This window comes from Scomber japonicus, chromosome 8 (assembly GCF_027409825.1).
Source record: "Scomber japonicus isolate fScoJap1 chromosome 8, fScoJap1.pri, whole genome shotgun sequence".
Lineage (NCBI taxonomy): Eukaryota > Metazoa > Chordata > Actinopteri > Scombriformes > Scombridae > Scomber > Scomber japonicus.
In genome coordinates this window covers 27,989,856-28,014,702 of record NC_070585.1, presented here as the reverse complement: position 1 = coordinate 28,014,702, position 24,847 = coordinate 27,989,856, and the positions used below count along the sequence as shown (strand labels likewise).

The 24,847-nt window shown below is 41.5% G+C and overlaps 1 protein-coding gene across 1 annotated transcript in view; it reads right to left on the bottom strand.

Annotated features, from left to right (window-relative positions):
• Window positions 1–21,311, bottom strand: part of LOC128362608 (protocadherin Fat 4) — a 107,133-nt gene extending 85,822 nt beyond the window's left edge. The window contains exon 1 of the mRNA XM_053323425.1: window positions 16,215–21,311. Within this exon, the coding sequence (XP_053179400.1) occupies window positions 16,215–21,311 (5,097 nt within the window). The remainder of the gene's footprint in view (window positions 1–16,214) is intronic.
• Between the last annotated feature and the right edge of the window lie 3,536 nt (window positions 21,312–24,847).

The following is a 24,847-nucleotide window of genomic DNA, read 5'->3' as shown; positions in this document are numbered from 1 at the left end:
TGCAATAATATTATAAATTTGGCAGAACCTAGTGCATGGACCCTAGTGATGGATTACACAATTCAATTTTCAAGAGTCTGATAACAAATGTAATATCAAAAGGAAAGTAATAGAAACAAATAGCTGTCTGGAATGATAGAAAAACTACACTCACATCTCTAAAACTAAAAAAGCTCCCTACCTGGCCCTAAGCAATAAGCGATTTTAGTGAGAGATGTGGAGCAAAGCTGTCATTGCTGTGGTGTTTCTCTACTGAATTCCACTTGTTAATCAAACAGTGTGGGCTGTACTGTATTATTATCATTATTCATTTATTTATTTATTTATTTAGCTTCTCAGTAGGTGTCACATTGTTATTTGTCTGCCTGGATAAGGTGGCTATCAGCTACCAAACTACTGTTACCAAGACACATTATCTCCCTGTGCACCAGATCATTTATTCAAGGACTTCCTGCAAACAAAAAGCAACAAATGTAAAAAAAAAAAAAAAAAAAGAAGCAAAATATGAACTTATTTGCATGCGAATTATGTGGATTATGCTACGATAACAACAGGCATGTACCAAGAATTCAAGAGAGGGGAAAAAAAAAAAAAACTCAAATATTTTGTCAGCATTAATGTCAAATCCACTTCATATTTCAACATTTGCCTTCTTAGTCATCAAACCCTCATGTGGGAGAGAGAGGGGAGGCGGACATACAATCCAAGCTCTTGTCAAAGACCTAAAAGAGCACCATGTCCATGCAGCCTCCATATGGAAGTATAAACTGGGGGCAGACTGGGCATTTGACAGTGAGGGGATCAAACTGGTTCCATATGACCACAGCTGGCATTACTGCAGGCCTGGAGCAACCACAGCTTCCTCACAGGCAGAGCAGAGGTCTCATGCAACCCAACAGCCGCGTCATATATAAAGCTTGAGAATAAATCTTGAATTTCAAAGACGATTTGAAATCGGATGCCCATGCCCTATTACGCCTTGATTCCACTGGGGACGGCTGAGTCGCTTTCCGGCTGTGACGAGGTTTTGTTCCATCCTCCACAGGACTTCATACCCTACTAGGAAGGTTTCAGAAGCAAAGCATTTTGCCAGAGAGACGAGAGCTCCCCCCCGGCCCTCTACCTGGAGAGGAACCAGGGACTGGGATGTCTCATGAATTGTTTTGATTTTCCAAGATGAACCTCTTGTCATCCATGGTGACAAATATCCTCTGCAGCGCTGCTTCTAAAACCCACTTCTGCACGTCTAGTGGGATAACAAGAATTGTCTTGAGTAGCAACGATCAGATCCGGCAGCCCCATCACAGCGAGGCAAACACGCCCAGAGAAATAAAGCCTTCACTGATTGATTTCCATGTGGACAGTTTCATTCTTAAATAAATTAACTAGAATTCAAAATGACATGAAAAACCTCTTACTTTAAAAAATGAACAAATGACATCACCTATATTTAAAACCACTTTGTGTAGAGTTTCACATTTTCTGATGGCCTAAGATTTTTTTATGTCCTAAATGAGGCTTACCTTCATGAAAATGCAACCTAAACATTAAAAATGGCTTTATTTATGTCAATTACAATATATACTTGTAAAGAAAAAAAGATAAAACTATAACTTTTGAATTAATAGTTAACTGATCCTTTAAAAAAAAAAGTTTACATTTATAGCATGTTGGAACAAACGCCTAACAACATTTTCTTATCTCTTAGCACTTTAGCTTTAAAAGATAGATATTTTTGTATTCATGTATACATTTACAGCTGCATTTATTGGGGGTCGTTTTGGCCTCTGGGTGGCACCAGAACAAGCTGACATATAATCTTCTTATAAACTTTCTGTCTACCGGATGAACTTAAGTCCAACACTCTCCATTTAGTTCTGCTGAGGTCATTAGCAACTTATATCTGGCTAAATATTCCACTATGTTAACAGCTGGTCACTAACTTTGTACGTCTGTGGCTTGGTGCTGATCAGGTTGAATGCAGTGGGTTTATTAGAGCTTTTTCACTGAAAACAGCTGCCTACTGCAACAAGATATGCAGTTGTGAGAGTGTGAGAGTGAATCAAACAGTAAAGATACCGGCCACAAAACCAAGATAATAAGCTGAAAGAAGCTAAAACGCTCTATACTTTGTTTGTTTCTTGGATATAATTATAGGCTCATTGTTTTAAGAGGTCCATTTTTCTTTACTCACTGCAGCTTATTTAAATATCTCATTAAAAAATACAAATAACTTCTAATACTATAACAGACATGTGAATGGGGCTACATGAGTGTGTCAGTGTCTCAGTGGAGTAAAAAACACTTCATAACAGAGCAGCGATGAGGGACAAAGAGAATATACTGTGCTGTTTTAAGGTTGGCCTGTAGCGAGGCATGATGGGAAGTAATAACCACATCATTACCAACAGCGCCTCAGCCTTGTCAGACGTCAGAGGAATAAAGGAAGCATGCCGAGTTCACGCCCGGGCTGCCAGTCTACTGCACTGTGGGACTCTGTCACACATATGCACATGCTCACACACAGATATACACAAACATTTATCTGCCTGATGAAACACAATCACACACACCCACACACTTAGAGAGAGACACACACACACTTAGAGACACACATAGCTCGTTGTTTAACAGCCAAGACAAGAGGCAAGGCTTCCGCTCAAGGTCTGCCAACTCAGGTCAAAGGTCACATGATTGACTGAGAAGTGAGAATGAGAGCCATGCTTTCCATTGGATCGCTCATTCATTATCAAATAACTGCATCAGATGGCATGAAACTTCTGCAGGATCATGTGTAAATCTGCAAGAGGAGGGATTAACACAGAGGCAGCTGGCATGCCTCAAGACTGCAGCGGTTTTAGGGTAAGATGCAGACACACACACACAAAGTCACACACAGTGTACACAAACACACGCCTGATTTCGCCCTCGTACACATGTAAGGGCTGTCTGTTCTGCTACTGCCTCTCTCACTCAAATGTACTTTATACTGTAGGAAGGATTGGTCATTTAGCCTATGGGATGAGATAATGTAATGTTGCATTGCAAAAACATCTTTTCCTGTAATTGTAATAGAGTCCTATTCAAGCACTTTGGTATTTTACTTCCATAATGCTGGCCCAGATTTTAAAAGACTTATCCAAATCACAGCAGCAGAGACAGATACATCCTGATTTTTACTCCCTCGTATTGGTCAAGCTCCAGAAAACTGATCCTAGACCTCCCATTATGCAACTGAGCGTCATCTTTGATTGGATCATCCTTGTCTAGTAAAATTAGACTTTTCAGGAAAATAAAAATGTGTCTCCAAGTTTCAGATAGCACCGATGACATCAGCAGGGTTGATTATTCTGACCTGACTAGAACCAGAAAGGAGACTGTGACATTAAAAGTAACATTTCACAGACTGAAAAAGTACTCCAAATGACAAGTAAAGTGATCCCTGTATGAAAAATCACCGGAGTTTCCCTTTGAAATCTTATTTTTGTAAAACAAGTGAAAGAATCTGCCTGAGTTGTTTAAAGTATTCATGTTTCATTTTTTTGATTCTACTCCAGCAATCTGCCTTACTCATTCTTCCTCAAAATTGCTGACATTAATTTCTAGAAAACATTTGACTTAAGTTAATTTTCTATTGAAAATAAGTTGAAATTACTGTGCTGGCAGTTTTTCTTCACTTGTTCGAGGAAAGAATGGAGAGGATTCAGGACTGAAATTGGGACTCAGTTGCAAAGAGTAAGGACTTTACAAGGTGAAGATTTTGCTGTGTGAAAAGAGTATGAGGCAGATTTTAAGGGGCTGCTATTGTTTTACACCCCCTCCTCTCCATCTCTCTCTCTCTCTCTCATATATCCACAGGCTTCTGCATGGAGTCTACAGACCTCAGTGTAAGTGAAGCCCCATTAGCAGAAGCCCCCTGGAGGAGAAAGAGACATATTGTAATATCTGATCACCCTTAATGTAATATCATAAGGACACAATGTCCTGGGAGGAAGCCTTCATTAAGGTCTGTCCGTCAACAGCAGGGCAGCCAAGTTTAGACAAAGTTTTGGATGATTCATTTTTCAGTTGGCTGGTTTTTTGGAGTTTTTTTTCCATCTTGGTAAGCTACGTGTCAGTGCCAGACACGCCAAGTGGGATAACCTCAGGAAGATGAGAAGAAGGTGCCAAGATTTGGTAGATTGTGCAAAAAGTATACAAGAACAGTACTGTTTAAGACTCAAGACATGTACATGAGAAAGCAGACACGCATGAACACACATACACAGCCATCCACTCATACAAACAATGCATACAAAGTCTAAACATCCCAGTGTTTGAAAGGAAAGCCCATAAAGTCAACTTTGAGAACAGCTGTTAATTTAACTGTTAAATGACACCTTGACATCTACATACAATAGAAGTCGCTGAAATCAGGGCAATTCACTCTATTTGCATAGGAAAATCACAGAGTGGGCAAAAAGAGGAGAAATAAAAAAGAGCAAAAGCAGCACATTGTCGTATGTAATCAAAACCAGAGCCACAGCTTTCTCTTTTGCCCTTTCAGAGCTCCAAATAGTCAAACTTTCCCTTCCAGCTTGAGATATCACCGACTTTAATAAAAACATGACTTTTGTCTTACAAGAGAAACAGGGAGGGCAGCTCAGGTACCCCGAACAAGAGCGAGAGCCTGAGTCACGTTGACTAGACGCTCACATCGCTTCCCAGAACCCTCGCCAGCTGTTTTCAATTAAACAGGCCCAAACTGCAAAGGGGAGAGGAAGGCCACATTCACCAAAATGGCTAGCTATTTCAAGCCAGGAGCTCTTTGTGCTCTCAGTTTCTGACAGGAGATCAGTTGTTCGAAATTTGTGTAAACACAGTGTTTTGTTTGCTATCCAGAGCCAACCTTTGCTAGCTGCCATGCTGAGCCATATACCGTGCAAGATGGAAATGTTTGAACGCAAACCTTACATCCAGTATACTATATGATATTTCAGTGAAAAATCTGCTCTAGGATCATTGCTTTGGAAATACAGAGTAGCCGTGCCAACATGAGGCCGACTGATCCAAGAATCTCCTTGAATGAGATAATAATCCTCCAAAGTGAGGCTCACGCTCAGCTTATTGTCTTGGTGACCACAAGCTATTTTCCCGAGACATTCCACTCGGATACATTCTCCAACAACCACAGCCTCTTCTGAAAAACGACCCACAGGAGTGGCGATGTCACTGGTCAACCGTTGATTGGTTAGCCACAGAGAATATATGTGACCAGCGACACATGTCAGGCTACAAGCTATTTTGCACACAAGGATTGGATGCTGAATTTCTTATTTCACATCAGTTCGGTGCCAGTTTTCAGTACCTTAGATTAAATACAGCCTGGAATAGATTTTATAAACACACATTTACTAGCCGAAGCATCCGACATTGACAGGAGCGCCAACCAATGGACACAAAGAGACAACATGGATCCATTTCACCAGCTAGACAAAACATTAAAAACGACTATAATAAGAGGAAAAACCTGTTAGATCACACTAGACAGGTCAACCATTGTTAAGGTTTAAGACATGTCTATTTCATGTTTGATATTATTGGCAGTTTTCATTCTCCAGTCATGCAAATAGTGAATGAAGTTGGATGACGTGAACACAAACCAAAGCAGGAAAAAGTGTAGACAGTAAACATGGCAGGGACCTCCAAGGAGGCGCATCCTTGTTGTCCCCATTCCCTCAACCAGGGTCGCGTCTGCGGTGTCTGCACAACACTACAACACAAGGGCTGCTTCTGTTCCATCTATTGTTCAACTTTTTTCTTCTTTTTTTTTTTTCTTATAAATTTCTACCAGGAGGAGGATAGGGAATAATCTCGTTGTAGTCTTGCGAACAGTAACCCTGTAAGATCCTCGAGTCTTTATGACACTTTGTCTTTAGATGTGAAAGGATGTCAGACATTTTCAGTCTTCTAATGTATGGCAGGGATAACACTCTTTTTGGATGATTTAAAAACTCTTGCAACTTGTACAGAAATTGAGTGCCGGAAAAGTCATGCAGGGACATTTTGAGAGCCGAAATATTTCAATTCCGAAATTGAAAACAGCTGCAAATCGACTGTGGCTTGGCTTATTTTTTGAGTTAAGACCTGCACAGCACAGAGCGAGGAAAAGCACGGGATTTTTTTTTTTTTTTTTTTTTGCAAGCTTGAAAAGAAATATAATCACAACAACACATCTAGAAAACACAAAAAATAAGTTCTGTACAAATGCTTAATCACAATATGGTTAACCTCTGAATAAAGCTAGAGTGTCTGCTTGCTGCATATAGAGCAGGAGCTACAGTGGATCTCCTGATGGAAAACTCATAAAATAAGAGGGGAGATAACAATAACATGGGCTCTCGCTCTCTGGTGCCAGTCTATCTTTGCTTGTCTCCTGCCTCTGACACTAAAGCCCTACTCCAGCCTTCCCTCCCAGCTCAAACCTCAGCGTTCTCCCTCCTCCCTCCCTCCTTCTCTCCCTCTTTCCCTCCCTCCATCTCCCATCTAGCTCCTAAATTATCTATCCGGGCTGTGGGAGATACCCCTTCCTGCCTGGGGTCGCTTGTCTTACCGCAAGCTTGGGGGTGGGTGGGGGGGGTGTATGCGTGTGTGTGTGTGTGTGTGTGCGTGCGTGTGCGTGCACATGAGAACACTGCATACGATGTAGATACGCACATCCTCTCTCCCCTTCTCGTTTGATGTCCCTGGAGGTGGAAGAATCTGTGAAGGAGGCGACTGCACTAAATGTCACTTTGGAGGTGCCGTTGATGGACGGCCAGGGGAAGTGAGATGTGCAAAAGAGCAGGAGCAAACTCTTTTCTTTTTTTTTCCTCCTTCTTTTTTGAGACAAAAAGCAGAGAGGCAGGGCAATGAGGCACCATGGTGAAGTCTGAGCTCTGAAAACAATGGAAATTTGCAGTGTGTACTTCTGCATGTGGATGTGTTCGAGTGTTTGTTGATGCTAGAGAGCTCAGTAAGTCACGTGTAAGAACAAATCATTCTGTAGCTGGGATCCATTATTACCGCGGAGAATATGTGCCAAAATCAACCCTCCGCTCTCTCTCTCTTTCTCTCTAACCCCCTTCGTTTTACAAGTGAAAGTAGTGGAACATTTTTTTTTTTTCAAAGCTGGACAGACTTGGGCATATTTTATGGTCCCTTCACAGTCAGAGCAGTGCAGAGAAAAGTGATGAAGAAATCTCTGGGATGTAGTCATACTCCAGGAAAGATTTATTTCCCTATGTAGCACTTGCTGAGGGAAAATGCATGACATCAAATCATAGCTATACCTGATCATTCCCACCTCAACTACTCCCAATCAACCTTGCTGCGGCTGAGTGACTATAAAGCTTGGAAACTTTAGATCACGGCTTCTGATGGACCTTTCTGATTGCATTTGAAGAACCCCCGCCCCCCCCTTGCTCTCTCCCACTACAAAAACGGTAAACAGCTCCCTTTTGATCACGCCTGATTCTACAGACCAAAGGAGAAAGGCATTCCCGGGGGCGATTAATACTATTTCAGTCGCACATTTGGTCGGAGCATGTGTGCTTAAGACAGAGCAATGACCCCTCCCAAATGAGGCATGACAATCAAAGTCACAGAACAGGAGAAATGTATCTCTGATGTGAAAATAAACCCGATGATGCAAAACTCTGCAGAGCATGCACAGCTCTGGCCACATGCATTTATTATTCTAACCGAAAGTTCAGCGTTGATTTTGCATGAGGCAGAAAAGAGGAAAAAAAAGAAGAAAAAAAAAAGGCAGCGGACGGTCAACCGCAGCGCTGAAAGAGTTTTCTTTTAATATACATGTATATTCCCTTTATAAACAGAATTTCGCGGCAAACCAAGTTTAAAATAGAGTGTTTAAATAATTTTTTGTCTTAACCTGTTTAGAGTAGCAACAGGGAGGGGTTACCACACCAGGACAATTCAGTTTGCCACAAAAGACAATACAATGAGTGTTAGAAACTTTAAACAATGCCATTGAAATCTCAAGGTGATTTTGTGTATTTTTACTTGTGTACACTTTTACTGGATCCAACAATCTCTAGAGTTTCCTGATGCAGTAAACCTCAAACAGGTCTGGAGCTGCCTATCAAACCTCAATACTTTTTGGGTATGGACCAACATGTGTTAGAAACTGCCAAGTACCAAAAGCTGGATCTGGAAGTCTAGTCAGATTTGTAATCTAGCTTGCTTATTTTTTTGATAGTCTCTGATTTAAATTAAAATTTGGCCAGTTTTTTATTATCTTATTTCAAAGAGTAACAGTGCTGAAGTAAAGCAGCTTATCTTCAGACAACTTTTAATGTGAGTAACTTTCCGCCTCTTCTTTAAAAACATGTGTGAAAAGTATTTTTCAAACTAAGGCAGTGGTTTCCAACCTGGGGATCAGGACCCCCAGAAGGGGTCGCAAGACAAATCTGGGGGTCACAAAATGGTTCACAGAATAGGAGAGTTGAAAAAACATTTCTGCTGCACCAAATTATGTTTAATTGTTCAGATGTTCCTTTGATCTTTGTTTTAAAAATGTATTCAGTGAGGAGGACATTTTTTGTTGAAATGGTCACAAATTACTTCATTTTTAGGGGTCACAAGCCTCTCCACTGTCAACTCAAAGCCATTGTTTGTTTCCGCATAATATCTGTCAGTACTGGTGAATGAAAAAGATTTGGATTGAAAATTTATGATTTTAAACAAACAACACATGCTGAACATGAGAACAATCTGGCAACACCATCATGTAATCCTCCTACGGGTGGAAACTTATGCCACAGCTCTTTAAATTGTCTACTCAAACAGCTAACCAAGCATGTCTAAAGATTTGAATGTCTTCCAAAACTCTGGTTGGTTGGTAAAACGCTGAAACTGATTGGTGAATTGTGGGATCTAACAGCCTTTGTGGCTCATGGCCAAAAAAAAAAAAAAAGTTAGTTTTGCTCTTTCATTACTAACATGAGGCTTGGCTTAACTTTATAGAACATGGCACAGTGAAAGAATATGATATGACCCTGCTTCTGACCTTTCAGCCTGAGTTTGACAAATGTGTATAATGAGCTGTGCCAGTCGCTGCTTTCTAATGAGAAAAAAGTTAGTGAAATGTGCTTTTTTGTACATGTACAGTTAAAACCTGAAAATACTTAAATCTATTCTGGTGAATATGAGTTCTGTAGAAAAACTCAGTAACTTCTATATTCATTTGAACTGGTAAAATGAGGTGGAAAGCAGCTTAACACTCTTCCAAACAGTTTGCCGCAAAATGAAAGGAAAAAGACAAACACTAACAAACAGTCTCATATAAAAAGACGACATAAACCGCTGCCTCCATTAAAAAGAAACTATGCTGATTTTCAACCGGCATTGTATCATTACAATGTGAGTAGTAGATGAAAATGAACAATGTTTAACTTCTCTCCATGTTGCCTGAGATCAGAGCTCCCAGCTCATTACGCAACAAAAGTCCATTGTGTGATGAAAAAAACGTCATTGTGCAGACTTAAAACTGACTAAAACAGACCAGAAACTACATTTCTGTACTTTCTATAGTGGTGCCTTCAAGACCATAAAAAGTAATAGATGATAAATATAGTGTAAAGCAGACACTAACATCTGATATTATTAAATACTTCAAAATATATATATATAAATTTGGGAGAAAACTAGTTGAATCATTCTAGGCAGAGTATTGTGCAGTTGAATCAGACACAACAGGAAGCAACAACTAGACTAGAGCGTCATAGCTGCATCCGAGCTAAGCTGCTAAATGACTCTGTGATTTATCCAGAAGAGATTAATCCAACACAAACAAACAACTAGCTTTAATACTTGAAGTCAGAGTAGACGTGTGGCACAAGGGTTATAATTAATAAGGGCTGAATATAGTGGTGTGTAATCAGACTAAACAGAGTACGGAAGAGGAAGTGACCACTGGACTGGAGCTACATTATATCAGCACCCTGACTTCAGCTGCTGACTTTCTTTGTGATAACGCTAACACAAACAATTAGCTTTTTACAACGTAATATAAGAGCAGAGATGCAGCATTACTATTTTAACTTATGAGTAAGCATATTGCATCGTGGATGATTGTCAGGAGAATGCAAACAGACAGAAAACTCTGCGCTTGAACAAACTTTGTATCTGATTTTGTTTTCTGACAGGATATTAAACTGGACTTTGGCAACACTGAACTACAGCACAACAGTGACTGTGCTACCAGTAACTTGTGGCTGAATTGAGCAGCACTGTGCAGCACTCATATAGTTCATCCACATGACGGAACTGACTCCATTTGTCGAATGATTGCTACACAACGCTATGGTACATCCAGAAAAAAACATTTTCTTAATAAAAATAAGCCTCAGTAAAGAGACATAATGCTGCAATGTCTCTGCTAACTTTGTCTGAGGTGCTATGCTGGCCATGAACACACCATCAGCAGAGTCAGTTAGTCTGATTGGACGAGACGTTGGGCAAAGCGCATTTCTACTACATAGGTGACCTAGTTTTAAGAAATCATCTTATTCACAGTGGTGAATTTTTCCTTTAAGGCTAATTTTAATTCAGTAGAATGCGAGTCACAAAATATCCAGATGATCTTATTTGACAGTAATGTAATCAAAATAATCTAAATGAAACTGAATTATTTTGACTGTGGCTACCATTTAAAGTTTTCCTGCACTTGAGTGTATGTGAGTTTGAACTTGACTTGTGGTCACTATGTGTGTGTGTATGTATGTGTGTGTGTGTGTGTGTGTGTGTATGTGTGTGTGTGCTTCTGGCAGCGTTTGCTTGCACACATCTATGCATGAGCGAATGTTTATCCAAGCTTTATGGCGATTGTCTCATAAAACGGACAGGCGCTCTGAGACAACCGGCACTCCTCAGCACTGGTTCACCCACAGGTTCACCCAGAGCGACCACCTACCAGGACAGCAGATGCGTCACCTTTCCTGAATGACCATATCAAAAACCCGTGTCCAGCTTGATTACTGCGTGACTTACAACCTAGGTTACAGCAGCAGAGGACCGTTACCACCCTGCACCTTTCTCAAGCACATGTGCAAACTAACAGATACAGTCAAAATATTGCAATTAGACCATGAATTACAATACACAAGGATGCAGTTTGTTCTGCATCGTTCTTCATCCAGTTCTTGTAAGATATCCCCTCTGAGGAAAATAAAATTTTAATACTAAGCTTGTATATGATTCAAGTGTAATCAAATCCTTTTTTCTGTCCGGTTTGATTTGACAAAGAGCAGTAAATGCTTCGCTTGAGGGGATATCTGTAACACTGTTTGACCTTCCTCTTGAATCTGCAATCATCAACATTTCAGTTTTTATTAATACTCATACACAGACACAAAAACACACAAACCAGCATCCGGATCATATTGTCCAGAGGTACATGACCTTCTCCTCCTCGCTCCATTGACCTGACTAGATTTACAGGTTTTTATAACTCAGCGAGGCTATATCTTTTCCACACAAGGCAACCTCAACACCGCCTCTGATGCCTTAATCACATTTCACTCAGAGTTCGTGTTGAAGGAGGTTCAGCATCACCAAAACACAGAGAGAGCAAAGAGGGAATGAAAGAGAAAGCTCGACTTTGAAGTTCGCTGCCAACGAGATTTATGAATCAGACTGATCCACAACACAGAGACACAAACAAACAGCTTCCCAGAGACTGAAAACAGGCCGACAGACACAAAAGAGATGCAAGGGAACTGAGAGATTCAGTTTAACAAAGGGGAAGATGAATTTAACTGAGCTCAAACTATCCATAGCAACAGAAATCAACACTAATTTCTCAGTCATTTGCACTCCTTGACTATGGTGTACAAAAGCTCTGGGGAGGCACATTGAGCACTCTTTCTCCCACCTGCTCGGGACATGATCCAGAACCCTGCCATTGCCTCTTCGTTCCCATAATACCTTGCAACACTGCTTGTGTCTGGCACTTTCAGAACCTTCCTAAAATTGTTTCCACCCCCCAAACCCTCCAACCCCCCCCCCTTTCTCTTCATTCATTCCCACAACTCCCAATAACACAGTCTGACAAGTCCTGCACCCTCCCAAAACACCCTTTTCTTCCTTTCTTCAATCTCACAACTCCCCGTCAGCTCTACTGTATGTCCCTCACTGGTGAGTAGAGGGGAGGAAGGCTGGCTGACAGGGGCATCCATACACACTCCTAAATCTGCCAAAGCAAGACGCTGGCACAGACAAAAAAATAACAAAAGCCTCCCGAATCACGGCCGGGGCAGCGCACTACTTTATCTGCAAAGGCAAAACAAAGGAAGGCCTGTTGAACACTCCGACTGTGTTTACTTTCAAGGGGGGAACAATGCCTTTAAGAGGAGGGGGCAAGGACTGATGTGGCACTTGAGGGCCTCTCCAAAAAAACATCACTTCATTTTGATTCACAGTGAGTTTAAGAAAACAAGTGTAGCAGTCCAGACTGTAGGGGTTGGACTCCTTGAATGTGAGGAGGAGGCAGATGGAGGGTAACGGTATGAAAGATAAGAAACAGAGATAGCCAAGGTGGAAATGACAGGAAGAAAGAAAATATTTTGAGCTTGTTCTCTTTTATTTCTTTATTATCCTGTTTATTTATTCCTATAAAAGGAATACTCCATCAGAAGTGTTCTTTTCTGAAAGGTGGCTCTGAAAACATTTGCAGGTCGACAAATGTGCACAAATGCCACAAATGAAGCTGTGTAATATAATTGTGCTGCTATTCATTTATGACCCTTTCAGAAAAGATATAGATCACAACCATGCAGGCACAATGAAAGTCACATTAAAATAAAGTATAGTCAGCCATACATTTTCCATTTATTCATTTAGCAGATGCTTTTTTCCAAGGCGACATACAAATGAGGTTATGCTGAAAACATGCTGAGCATACTGACTGACAGGGGAGATGTGAATTCGGCTGCTTGAGTGGCTTCAGAAGTTTAAAATGACATTTTGATGGACTTTACTTTCTACTGTGAACCCATGCTGACTACAGTCTTTCAGGCCTGCTGGTAAAGAGCGTTTTATTCTAACATTATGGATTTTTGTGGTGGAGAATTCCTTTAAGACCTCAATATCACACATGATCTGTCTGGAACAACAATATTCGCTCTGCTTTCAGATTCGAGCTTAAATGATTTGTCAATTAATCAACTTTAATGTGAGGATTTGCCAGTTTTCTCTTTTTACTGTATATTTTGGGGGTTTTGCACTGTTGGTTGGACAAAACAAACATTCCGAAGACTGAACCTTGACTTCTGGGTAAATGTGATGGATATGTCAAACGGTTTTGTGATACTTTACAGACTAAATGGCTGGTCAATTAATTGGACCAGCTGATAATGAGTCTTCAGTGCTGAGTTTGAGCTTTGCATGTGTTTATCTGGTTAATCAAAGTAGATAATTCTGCTGTTTGAAACCATATGAAACCTAAAATTTCAAAACAGTATGATCTGCAAAATCATGGCTGACATATAAAACCTCCCTTAACATTAAAAACATAAATTCAAGGTTAAATCCAACCATAAACCTTCCCCGTCTTTCTAAAAGTTAAAACTTTCCAACATAATGCATTTCTAATCACACACAAGAGAGTGCAGGTGTTTCATCTTCCAAAGCTGATAGGAAACACCTGCTGTCACATCACTGATTAGGTTGCGACCAAAAGTGGAACCAACACTTTCATCCCATACAGAGACATCTGCCCTCAGACAAGCAGTGTGGATTGACTCAATATGAAGGGTGGGGGATGAACTTCTCTCCACCTCTTAACAACGACATTGCAGGATGTGATGAATCATAGCTTGGAGCGAAATTAAAAACATCCTCCATAAAACTATGAATGGAATCTGGATACTCCAACAATGGATGAATCTGCTCCAAGATATATTTTTTTCTGCTCAGTTACAGCGACACAACAGGAAGAAACAAAAAGATTTCTGGGTAATGAAGTCATTTGCACACCATTCCAAACTGCGAAAGTGGACCTGCCAAATGTCATTGTCTAACTTTCAGCATGAAATGCCCATTGCACACATACATGGCCCATATAGACCAGTGGCAAATCTAAACAACAATCACTGACAATCATCCTGTCCAAGATGCCAAGAAGGTTTGAAAAAATCCCAGGATCCCCTTTCGCCACTCTCTTCACAGTAGGCCAAGCAGGGCCCTGAGTTGTTTAAGATAGTGATTGTGGATAAGGCATGTCCAGCCAAATTCTCTTTGTTTGAGTGTTTCCAAAACATCACACATGGTGCATACCAGATGAAAAAAATGCCAGCTTTCCCTCATGCATCCAATCAATGGGGAGAATGGGAAATGGAGAATGTGAAAGGGTCACAACCCCAGGGATGGAAATAATCCCCCAGTTGCTACTGGGTATCTGGTGTATAAACACTGCACTGAAAAAACATTAGTCTAAGTCTGAAGGTTTACACTACTGTACCACACTGTGCTTTGAGATCCCATTGACAGAGTAGAGATACAACTAGTGTGATTTTTTGCATTTTAGCAATAAAAGTTAAAGCCATAAAGTCGACTAAAGTAGACCATATATAAAATGTGGAAGGTCATTTGAATTCCTACCAGTTATTAGATCTCACGCTTCTCAAAGAGGAGAGATTGACTACTCAGCCAGGTGGTATGGTAAAGTCATCTCTCCATGGGGTGAGAAAGTTCAAGCTTAGCATGAAACCAATCTAGAGTTTAAGGTTTGGGAATGGAGCACCGAAGCACTATATTCTCTCATTAGTCCGACAGTAGAGTCTGTAGGAAAGCAGATTGCCATCTTTGCTTCAGGCAAAGTGACAGAACATTTGATATTCCCATTTGGCCCCTGCAAACCTTTAAGTTAACTTAGCTAACACGATTTTGCCAAGTAATCCTTGATTTCCATAATATGCAAGTTTGTCTCCAAATAACTGATTGCTATATTGGATTACAGTTTCAATATTTGCAGTGGTTGAAAAGGCATCAATAACAACTGTCAAAGGCATCCTGCTAATCTCAAACTCAAATCATTTCATATGAGCCACTCTTTAAATGCAGTAACACAAAACATATTTCTTTGGAGGAGGAGGCTCACACCTTTTGTTTTGCTTTTGCTCCGAAAAGTCTCATTTTTATGCAGTATGTGTGTCATCAAGCTGCAATAACATGGAATTCCAAGTCCTGGTTTGAATTTTCAAAACATATATAAAATCACATTTGTTTTTCATTTGTCTAGAGGCTAGGCCTTAGCCACCCAAAATTGGGTTTAAGGTTCCTGCATTACACTTCAGAGAATTTAACTCCCTGAAAAAGCCTGAAAAAGGTACATCACATAATGCAAACTCAATGGACAGCTTAAGTTTCACTCTCTCTGCCCTTAGCATCTTTTCACAGAGTCTTAAGAGGTCACCCAATTTTAATGGTCACTTATTGCCTGTGGAGCAGTTGCTGGTGGTATAAAGGTACCCCAGGACCACCCCAGTGCCAAAACAGCCTCAGGCTCAAAGGCTCAAAGTAATACTGGCACTGATGACGCATACCTGCACTGGAAGACCTTATGAATTACTCTATTTTTCATTTCTGCTTGAGACACTGAGGAAACCATTGTGGGCCTTGAACCTGAAACAGCAGACTGGAATGATTTATGTCTACAGTGGGGTTATTAAAAGAGGTCTGTTGATAAGAATATTTCAGTGCATGAGAAGAGGAGGAGAGGAGCTTGTGTAGAAGACATGGAACACTTATTTCCCCTTCCCAGATTGCTCACATATTAGACAAGGAACATTCAAGATGAATTGCTATGGCTAGTGTGTTTTTGGACACAGGAACAATGAAGTTATCAAGCCAAAGAACAATGCCTTCTTTCTTATATCCAAGAAAATTATGATTTAATATAATGCAGATCCATGCATAAAAAGGGAATTTAATTAATGAGCAGACAAATGAAATAGGTGGCTCTGTATTATGTGTGATTTGGATAGTCTCACTCCCCTTTTTTTCCACTTCAAACCTTGATCTCATTACACTTATTCTATCCAAATGTCTCTAACAAATGCCAGTGTGTGAGTTCATGCCCTCTGCCTGCCAAACAGATCAAATAGACCAATACAGCAAATATGAGGTGGCTTTCCAATACCTGTAGAGAATAGAAAAGTCAGCAGTGTACTAACCTCAGCATGCTGTGTTCTGGGCTGGCTGGCGTCTGTCTCGATTGCATACACATCCACCAGGTAGAGGTCGGAGCCTTGTTCTCTGTCCAACTCGGCAGCCGTCTGTATCACTCCAGTGTGCCGGCCAATGGTGAAAAGGCGTCCCACTGCTTTCCCACCGCTGCGAACCGCCACGATGAAATACTCCACTCTGGTCGCAGAGCCCCGAGGGCTTGAGGCATCCAGGGAGATGACGTTGGTGCCTGGTGGCTGGCCTTCTTTCAGGATGGTAATGTATTTGGGCTGGGTGAAAACAGGACCATCAAGTCCTTGGAGGATTATGGTCAGCTCAGTTCTGGAGGTCTTCCTGGTAATGCCGTGATCAGTGGCTGATACTGCCAGAGTGTACATAAGGCGGGATGGTACCAGCTGGGAGGCCAGACGAATATCCCCGCTGTACCTATCCATGATGAAAGTGTCTGAGTCCCCTTCTACAAGCTCATACTCCACATCTCCATTTTCCCCCTCGTCAGGGTCAAAAGCCACCACTGTTGTCAGAATGGAGCCGATGACTATGTTGGGCTCAGCCACAAGGGCGTTCTGGGATATAAAAGTGGGAACATTATCATTCAAGTCTGTGACCCATATTGTGACATTTTTTAGAGCAAAACGGCGGAATTCAACTGGAACTGCCTGGTCAGTGGCTTTAATTGTCAGCTCGAACATATTGGAAAACTCCCTGTCAATTTCCTTGTTAGTATATATAAGCCCACTGCCTGGGTCAATGCTGAAGTGGCTTCCTCTGGGGATCTGCTGAACAATGGAGTACTGCAGCTGCCCGTTTATGTCTGCGTCTGTGTCATGAGCTGCAATGACCATGACCGAGGCAGCAATGGGAAGATTTTCAGGGATGGATTTAAATATGTCACCAGGGGCAAAAATCGGAGGGTTATCATTAAAATCTCGGACATGAATAACCACAGGAATGGATGAAGAGCGGGGTGGCCTGCCATTGTCTTTTGCAGTTATGTTCAGTTTGTAATATGACTGAGTTTCAAAGTCCAGCTTTTTAACCAAAAAGATGCTGCCAGTGTTGGGGCTGATACTGAAAGTGCCATGGTTGTTTGTAGCTGTAATGCTGTACGTTATATCTGCATTCTGACCCGAATCTGCATCAGTAGCAGTGACAGAGGCCACCAGCTCTCCAATCCTCATGTTCTCAAGGACGTCCACAGACAGCGAAGATTTAGGGAAGGAGGGGGAGTTATCATTCTCATCCAGAATGCTAATACTTAGCATACATGAAGAGGACAAGGGAACAGCTCCAGTATCGACAGCTATGATTTTCAGAGAGTAGGAGGATGTAGTTTCATAGTCCAGCTTTCCATTTAGAGTAACCTGTCCAGAGCTGCTATCAATTGTAAACTGTCTCTCCTCATTGCCCTCCGCGATATGATAATGAACTAGTCCATTCTTGTTTTCATCCACATCGGAGGCAGAGACCCGCAGCAGTTGTGTCATGTTTGGAGCTGACTCTGAGATGGAGGCCTGGTAAATGTCTTTGGTGAATTTAGGTGAGTTGTCGTTGATGTCTTGAATGTAAACTTGCACTTTAGCCTGATCTCTGAGGGGCTTGGGGAGACCCTGGTCTGACGAGACGACCGTGAAGCTGAACACAGCGGCGCCTCTTTGTCTCATGAGCGACTCGCGGTCCAACTGCAGCGTGCTGGTCAACTCCCCTGTGATGGCGTTCAGCTCAAAGTTGGGCTGCGGAGTCTCAAATGTATATCTGACCTCACTGTTTGGGCCAAAGTCCTTATCCTCAGCAAAAACCAGCCCAACCGCCGACCCTCTCTTCTGCTCTTCCTCAAAATGAAACACATAATTGGTGCTGTTAAAGAGTGGACGGTTATCATTTACGTCATCTAGAATCACGCTGACATTGACAGTGGCACTTAGCGGTTCCACTGCTCTGTCTGTGGCTACAACCACTAAGTTATATCTGTCCTGGATCTCTCGGTCCAGCTCTGATTTGATGTACAGCTGCCCGTCTGGAAAAATGCCAAAAACATCACCTGTGTTACCACCAGCGATGTCATACATAATCTCCCCATTGAGACCAGAGTCTTTGTCGGTGGCCTCCACTTTGAAAAAACGACTGTTGACAGGCTCAGACTCTAAGATGATGACCTCATAGGAGAGCTGATCAAACACGGGTGAGTTGTCATTCACATCATAAACGCTGACAATGAGGATGAGGCTAGAGGTGTGCTGGGGGACCCCCATGTCTGATGCTATGACCTCGACCTCGTAGGAGCTGGTGGTGACCTCCAGTGGTCCAGTCAGCGTGATGAGGCCATGCTTCTCATGAATATGAAAAAGGCCTTTGGGGTTTTGTTTGAGGCTGTAGACCACCATGCCATTTGTTCCTTCATCAGGATCTGAGGCTTTAGCCTGGAATATGACATGACCTGTGCTCCAGTTCTCTACTGCGCTCACATGCTCCACAGCATGAATAAAATGAGGAGCATTATCATTTAAGTCTTTCACAGTGATGTTTACAAAGGCCTCTCCTGTGATCTCTCCAGCTCTGGCTACAACCTTCAGCTGATAAAATCCCTGCTCTTCTCTGTCAATCTGGCTTGATGCTATGATCTGACCTGCACTGTTTAGAGCAAAAACCCCTCTCTGGTCTCCTGAAGTGATTAGATATGAAATATTTGTGTTCAGATCTACAGTGGTAGCTGACACTGTCCCTATAACTGTTCCAGTTCCTACATTTTCAAACATGACAAAGCTGTATACTTTCTGACTGAAGACTGGTGGGTTATCCTGTGTGTCTATGACAGTAACAGTCACAATGGCCGGGATGTGTGAGCGTAGGCTGCTACCATCTGCTGCTGTCACCTGCAGCTGGTAAGCAGTTTTCTCCTCTCTATCCAAGGGCACAAGCGTAGTAATCTTTCCCGTGTTACTACTGATTTTGAATTTGGATGAGTCTCCAGCTGTAATGATATATTTGACCGTGCCATTTCTACCCAAATCGGGGTCTGTGGCTGAAACAGTGGTTACATAAGAGCCTGGGGGTTCATTCTCTTTAACATTGGCAAAATACTGCACAGGGTAGAAAACTGGCCTATTGTCATTGATATCCCTCAGGGTGATGTTGACTTTTCCAACAGAGTGTAAAGGGGGGCTGCCTGCGTCTGCTGCCTGGATGTGGAGTAAGTAGGAGGCCTGATCCTCCCTGTCTAGCTCCACGGCTGTGCTTAATCGCCCTGACACGGCATCCAGGCGAAACAGCTTCTGGACGCTGGCTGGAGTCTCTGCATCAAATGAGAACCGGATAGTTCCATTGGCCCCGAGGTCGTCATCTGAGGCAGACAGCACCACCAGCTCAGTGCCGGCAGAGGCATGCTCCACCAGGGAAACATGATATGTGTTCTGTGTAAATGTGGGGACTTGGTCGTTCACATCAGTGATGTTGACTATCAGCTTTGTGTAAGAAATCTTGGGCTGTAGCCCCTGGTCTTTGGCACTAATGTTGAGCACAATTTCAGATGCTATTTCCCTATCCAACAAAGCGGCGCTGGTAACCAGACCACTGTTTTCACTGATGGAGAACCAGCCCAAAGCGTTTCCAGACACCAGGGAGTAGCGCAGGTTGGCATTCTGCCCAGAGTCACCATCTGTTGCAGAAACCCCTTTAATGTAGCTGCCTTTTGGTATGTCTTCACTGATATCTACTCTGTACAGTGTTTCCTGGAATATGGGTGGGTGATCATTGATATCATTCACAAAAATAACTAGACTGGCAAAAGAAGACCGAGCCATAGGCTTGCCATTGTCTGACACAGACACAGTCAGGTTGTAAGATGAAATTCTCTCTCTGTCTAACACACTGGCCACTTTGATCAGACTTAAATTGGGCACAGGAGATGTATGCACTTCAAAGTGTCTCTGCTCGTTACCTCCTAAGATTGAAACAGATATGTTACCATTAGCTGTAGAGGAGTCTGAATCTGAAACAGTGAGTAAAGCCACAACTGTGCCAATTTGTGCATTTTCATCAACAGAGGCAAATTTAGAAGTGGTTGGAAAATATCTAAACTTCACTACAGGGTCATTATCATTCACATCTAAAAGTTTGATAGTGGCCTCTGTTCTGCCTGACAAAGAAGGCACCCCATTGTCTACTGCATGAATTGTCAGGGAGTACTCTTTCTTACTTTCATAATCCAAACCCTCTTTTATGATAATAGTACCTGCTTTCGGATCAATTTGGAAAGGTGTCCCTTCATCTAAATAGTACCTAATTTCAGCATTGGCTCCCTCATCCTGATCTGATGCTGTAATCTGCATAATATTAGAACCCACTGCTGCATCCTCAAAAACACTAGTTTGATATTGATCTTGGTCAAAAATAGGGGGGTTGTCATTTATGTCTTGAATAGTGACGTTTACTTGCAGGTAGCCAAACTTTTTCGGGTCTCCTTTGTCCTCCACTTCAATCAGGAGCTGGTAGAAGGGAGTAACTTCCCTGTCCAAGCCTCCTGTTGAAACAAGGTGCAAGAATGCCCCCTCTCCACTAGGATTGACTGTAATATCCAAGCGGAATTTCCTCTGGTCGTTGCCTTTCACTATTCTGTATGTGGTGTGATCAACTCCGTTACTTCCTATGTCTGAATCTGTAGCAGTGTCCAGGATAACTTGCCTGCCGCTGCTGGCGTCCTCCTTAAAAGACACGACAATTGACGCGTCTGGAAACACCGGGGAATTATCATTAATATCCAAAACTACAATCCTGACCTCAGTTGGGTAAGTGGGCTGGCTGGACAGCACCACGACGTTGATGACATCACTTTGCAAAACCTCTCTGTCAATCACCGAGGAGGTGTAAATGACTCCCGTGGTGCCGTTAATTGCAAAAAGTTTGTGGTTCTCGCTGAAGCGGTACGTGAAGCTGGGCTTGGTCTCTATTGTGCCCACGTAGGTGCCGATGGGTTGCTCCTCCAGGATCTGAAACTCTTGACGGACTTGGCTGGATGCTGAGTACTGCGAAAGAGTCCATAACATCAGTAAAACCAAATGAAACCGGCCCCTACCTGTGAGCGCCATGGTCAGATAGCCAGTCCACCTTTCTCAGACAGAGTCCATGCCTATGATGCATCAACTTTACTGAAGTTGGACGTGTCACTAAAGCATTGTATTCCAGCAAATTGTGCAGAGAAAACTCAATGGGAAACCCAGTAACGGTTCTCTCCACACTTGTTCGGTGTCCCAAAGTACTCCAGAAGTATTTTATCCTGCGCAGCGCTGCGTTTCAATGCAACGAAATCCTCTGAATGGAGAGAATGATTCCTGCAGGTCAGGGAAGTTTCATTTCAACTCCTCAAATATGCATGTTCAGGACGGAATTTAACAATCCCTCCATAAACAGAAAACAAAACAAAAGTTCCCGGCTCCAAGGAAATGCGTAAAAAAAAGTTTATCCAAAGTTAGGGCGCAAGTGAGCAGGGTTGTGAGTGTGCAGGCGGCAGACCTACGCACCGTCCCGTGGAATAACGGTGCAGGAGCTTCAGTCATATTGTGCTCAGGAGTCCCAGTAAGTTAGGACAAAGCTGGAGTTCGGCAAACTCCCTCCCATCACTAATCCCATTGGATAGCGGTGCTCCTGCCCGCCCTCCCACCGCCCCCCCTTGCATTGTGCAGCGCAGCCCGCAGTCTCCGCTTGTTGAGGAGGATGTCAATCAAATAAGACAGGTAACGATGCCCTGAGCGCTCCTAATTACTGCCATAACACATTTATATGTGCTAAAACTGTCTTAATGAACTTAGGATCTGAAAATCGCTAAGTCACCCTAGGAAAAAAAAAGAAAATTGAGACGCTGTGATAGAAATACTCCAGAAAATATCAGAAGATGTTCACAACACTGAATATTACAACAATATTTTCCAAATACGCGGGACAACAGGAGATAAAACAACAGGAGATAAAACGAAAATGTAAATAAGAAACTTTCAATCACATTTGGGCACTACAAAGTCCTCATGGGAAAGTTTTACAGTTATAGTGATAACATAAGAAAATTAAAATATAGCCTACTCAAATATCATCTTGATGAAGTCTAGATACTATTTTCATAGTTTAGTCATTTAAATATATTATTATCATGTGATATAATGTATAATTCATGTTACGTGTGGCTGTAGAATCGTGCATTTAAATATAATAGAGAGAGAGAGAGAGAGAGATGCACATATAAAGATTGTTGTTGTTGTTGATAATTGAATGCACTTGTAGCCTACTATAGTTGAAAAAATAAAATATTCGACAGCTAATTAATCTTAATTAGTTAGTTACTTCTCAAAGCAGATGAGTCAGGATCAGTTGCTTCCATTTCCTCCTAAATCCAAGCCTATTTTCGTATGTATATGTCATCTGTTTTATTTCTTTTTAAACAACATGCTGCAAAAATTAATATTTGACAGTTACAAGGTGTCTAATAAAGCTCCATGCCTGTGCCACTTCCAAAATTCATTACTGCAAGTATGAGAATGAACATAATGAAGGTTGAGCAAGCTTCATATGTGTGGTCAAGTAGCTCCATCTAGCGACCGAGTGGTGGTATCGTTTCAACCAATACACATTTCATCATAGCTCTCTGAAGAGTAAGAGGGGCAAACTTTTGAACATATAACTTATAACCCAACATATAACACAGTGTAGAGAACTGTGATTTGCTTTATGTTTATGAACTGTAATTGTAATACTTGACTTATTTGTACTAGCAAAAATATAACTGGAAACAGGGGTATGAATGTAGGTGTGCCAGTTTGCATCAAAGCTGTCTGAAGTAAAACAAAAATAATGTAATAAAATCCCTAAGTTACTTTAACTTCTTAAAGGATAGGTTCACATTTTTTCAAGTCTGTCTTAAAACAACAGTCAGGTGGCCATACAAACAGTGAAAGAGGTTTTGCCTTTCTAATGCACTAATTAAATATATGTGTAATCCAAAGACTTCATTATGTGCTAGAATGTATTCTGTAGTTCATCTGAGGCTAACACGAGTCTTCAGCTGAGTCAAATCAAGTCAATGTCTTTCAAAGTTACTGTGTTTTTAGAACAAACGTCTCCCTTTTTGTTCCCTCCACTGCAGTTCAAGAGGGAAACTGGCCAGACCAAAAGAAAGAGGGAATTTTGAACTGAAAACACTTGGAAAATATCCACTTGATTTGACTAATTTGCCAAATTGTCAGTTGACTGTGGATTTTGTCCCCGCTCACTTACATTTAAAGCACATTAGGAAGGGATCATCTAATGGTCAGTATAAACAGGAGGCATGATGAAAGCAAGCGAAACCACTTTCATTGTTGAAATGGGCACCTACTGATTGCTGATTGATGACAGACTTTGTGAATATTATTCAAGTCAAGTGTAAAAACATTACATTTACTTGAAATTGAGCACCATAAATGTAAATATTTTACTAAAGTAAGTAATACAAATTTAGATATGTTCTATTTCTGCCTGATGAACATAACATTTTCAGAGTTGTGTATTCTTATTCCTATAGGTGTCATTAATTGTCAAAGCAAATGATGTGTTCTTTTTTTGTAGTTAATCAATCTTTATATCTTCTCCTGCAGGACTGATATTGTACTTTCACTTTTATGAAAGGGCTTTCTTGTGAAATAAGGTAAATCATGTGACTATACTGTAGTTTCAAGAACATAGACAATCCAACACAATACTGTAACAAAAAAAACAAATACTTTAATTACCTTCTCAAAAATGACAAATTATGCCTGTATGCATAAAATTATAGTAGGATTGCATGGTGGGAAAAGACTTGCTCACATAGAACAGAAGGGAAGGGATGGATAAGTGCCAAAAGCACATTTATAAATGTCTATAGACTCTGAGATGAGGTTGGGTCCAGGTCAAATGAGTTCATTAAAACTCTAACTGCAGTAGGAAGCACTGTTTAAATATCCATGTTGATGATGAGGGAAGTGAAGCCTGCTGGACTCCTGCACTGCACTCCATCTGTCCTGTGAAATAACATTACGGAGGATAATTATAACCCTCTTGGTTTTGAAAGACATAAATGTTAATTCAGGTTTGGTATTTGACAATTTGTGGCTTCCGTAATCAGGCTGCTGGCTGCCTGGATGTTAAGTAGGACATGAGTCAACTAATGTAATTGAATTACACTGGAAAGGACTGGTTGTAGCTGCTCAGCCTGCGTTGCTTGACACAGATTCTATGTTTTGGTAGCAGACAGAGCATCAAAGTAGATTATTTCCCCACAGGAGACTTTTAGCTAACCTGATTACACCGGCTAAGCCAGGAGCTCTCAGGATTCTTTTGATATAAATATCAAGTTGTTGTTATGTTTGAGCTAATTCCTTTATGCACTACTGATGTTTCCTTATGCTGTCACTGATCCTAGCATTAAGTTTGACGCAGAAGAGATGTTGATCCGACGGCCTGCACCAATATTGGAAACACGTGCAAATACAGTAGCAAAATGAAAGTTGAGATGACATCTGTAGGAGTCAATTCTACCATTTGCAAAGATGATTGTACATGAGTTTGTGACTTGCCATCATTTCATATTATAGAGATATTATGATTGCTTGAGCTG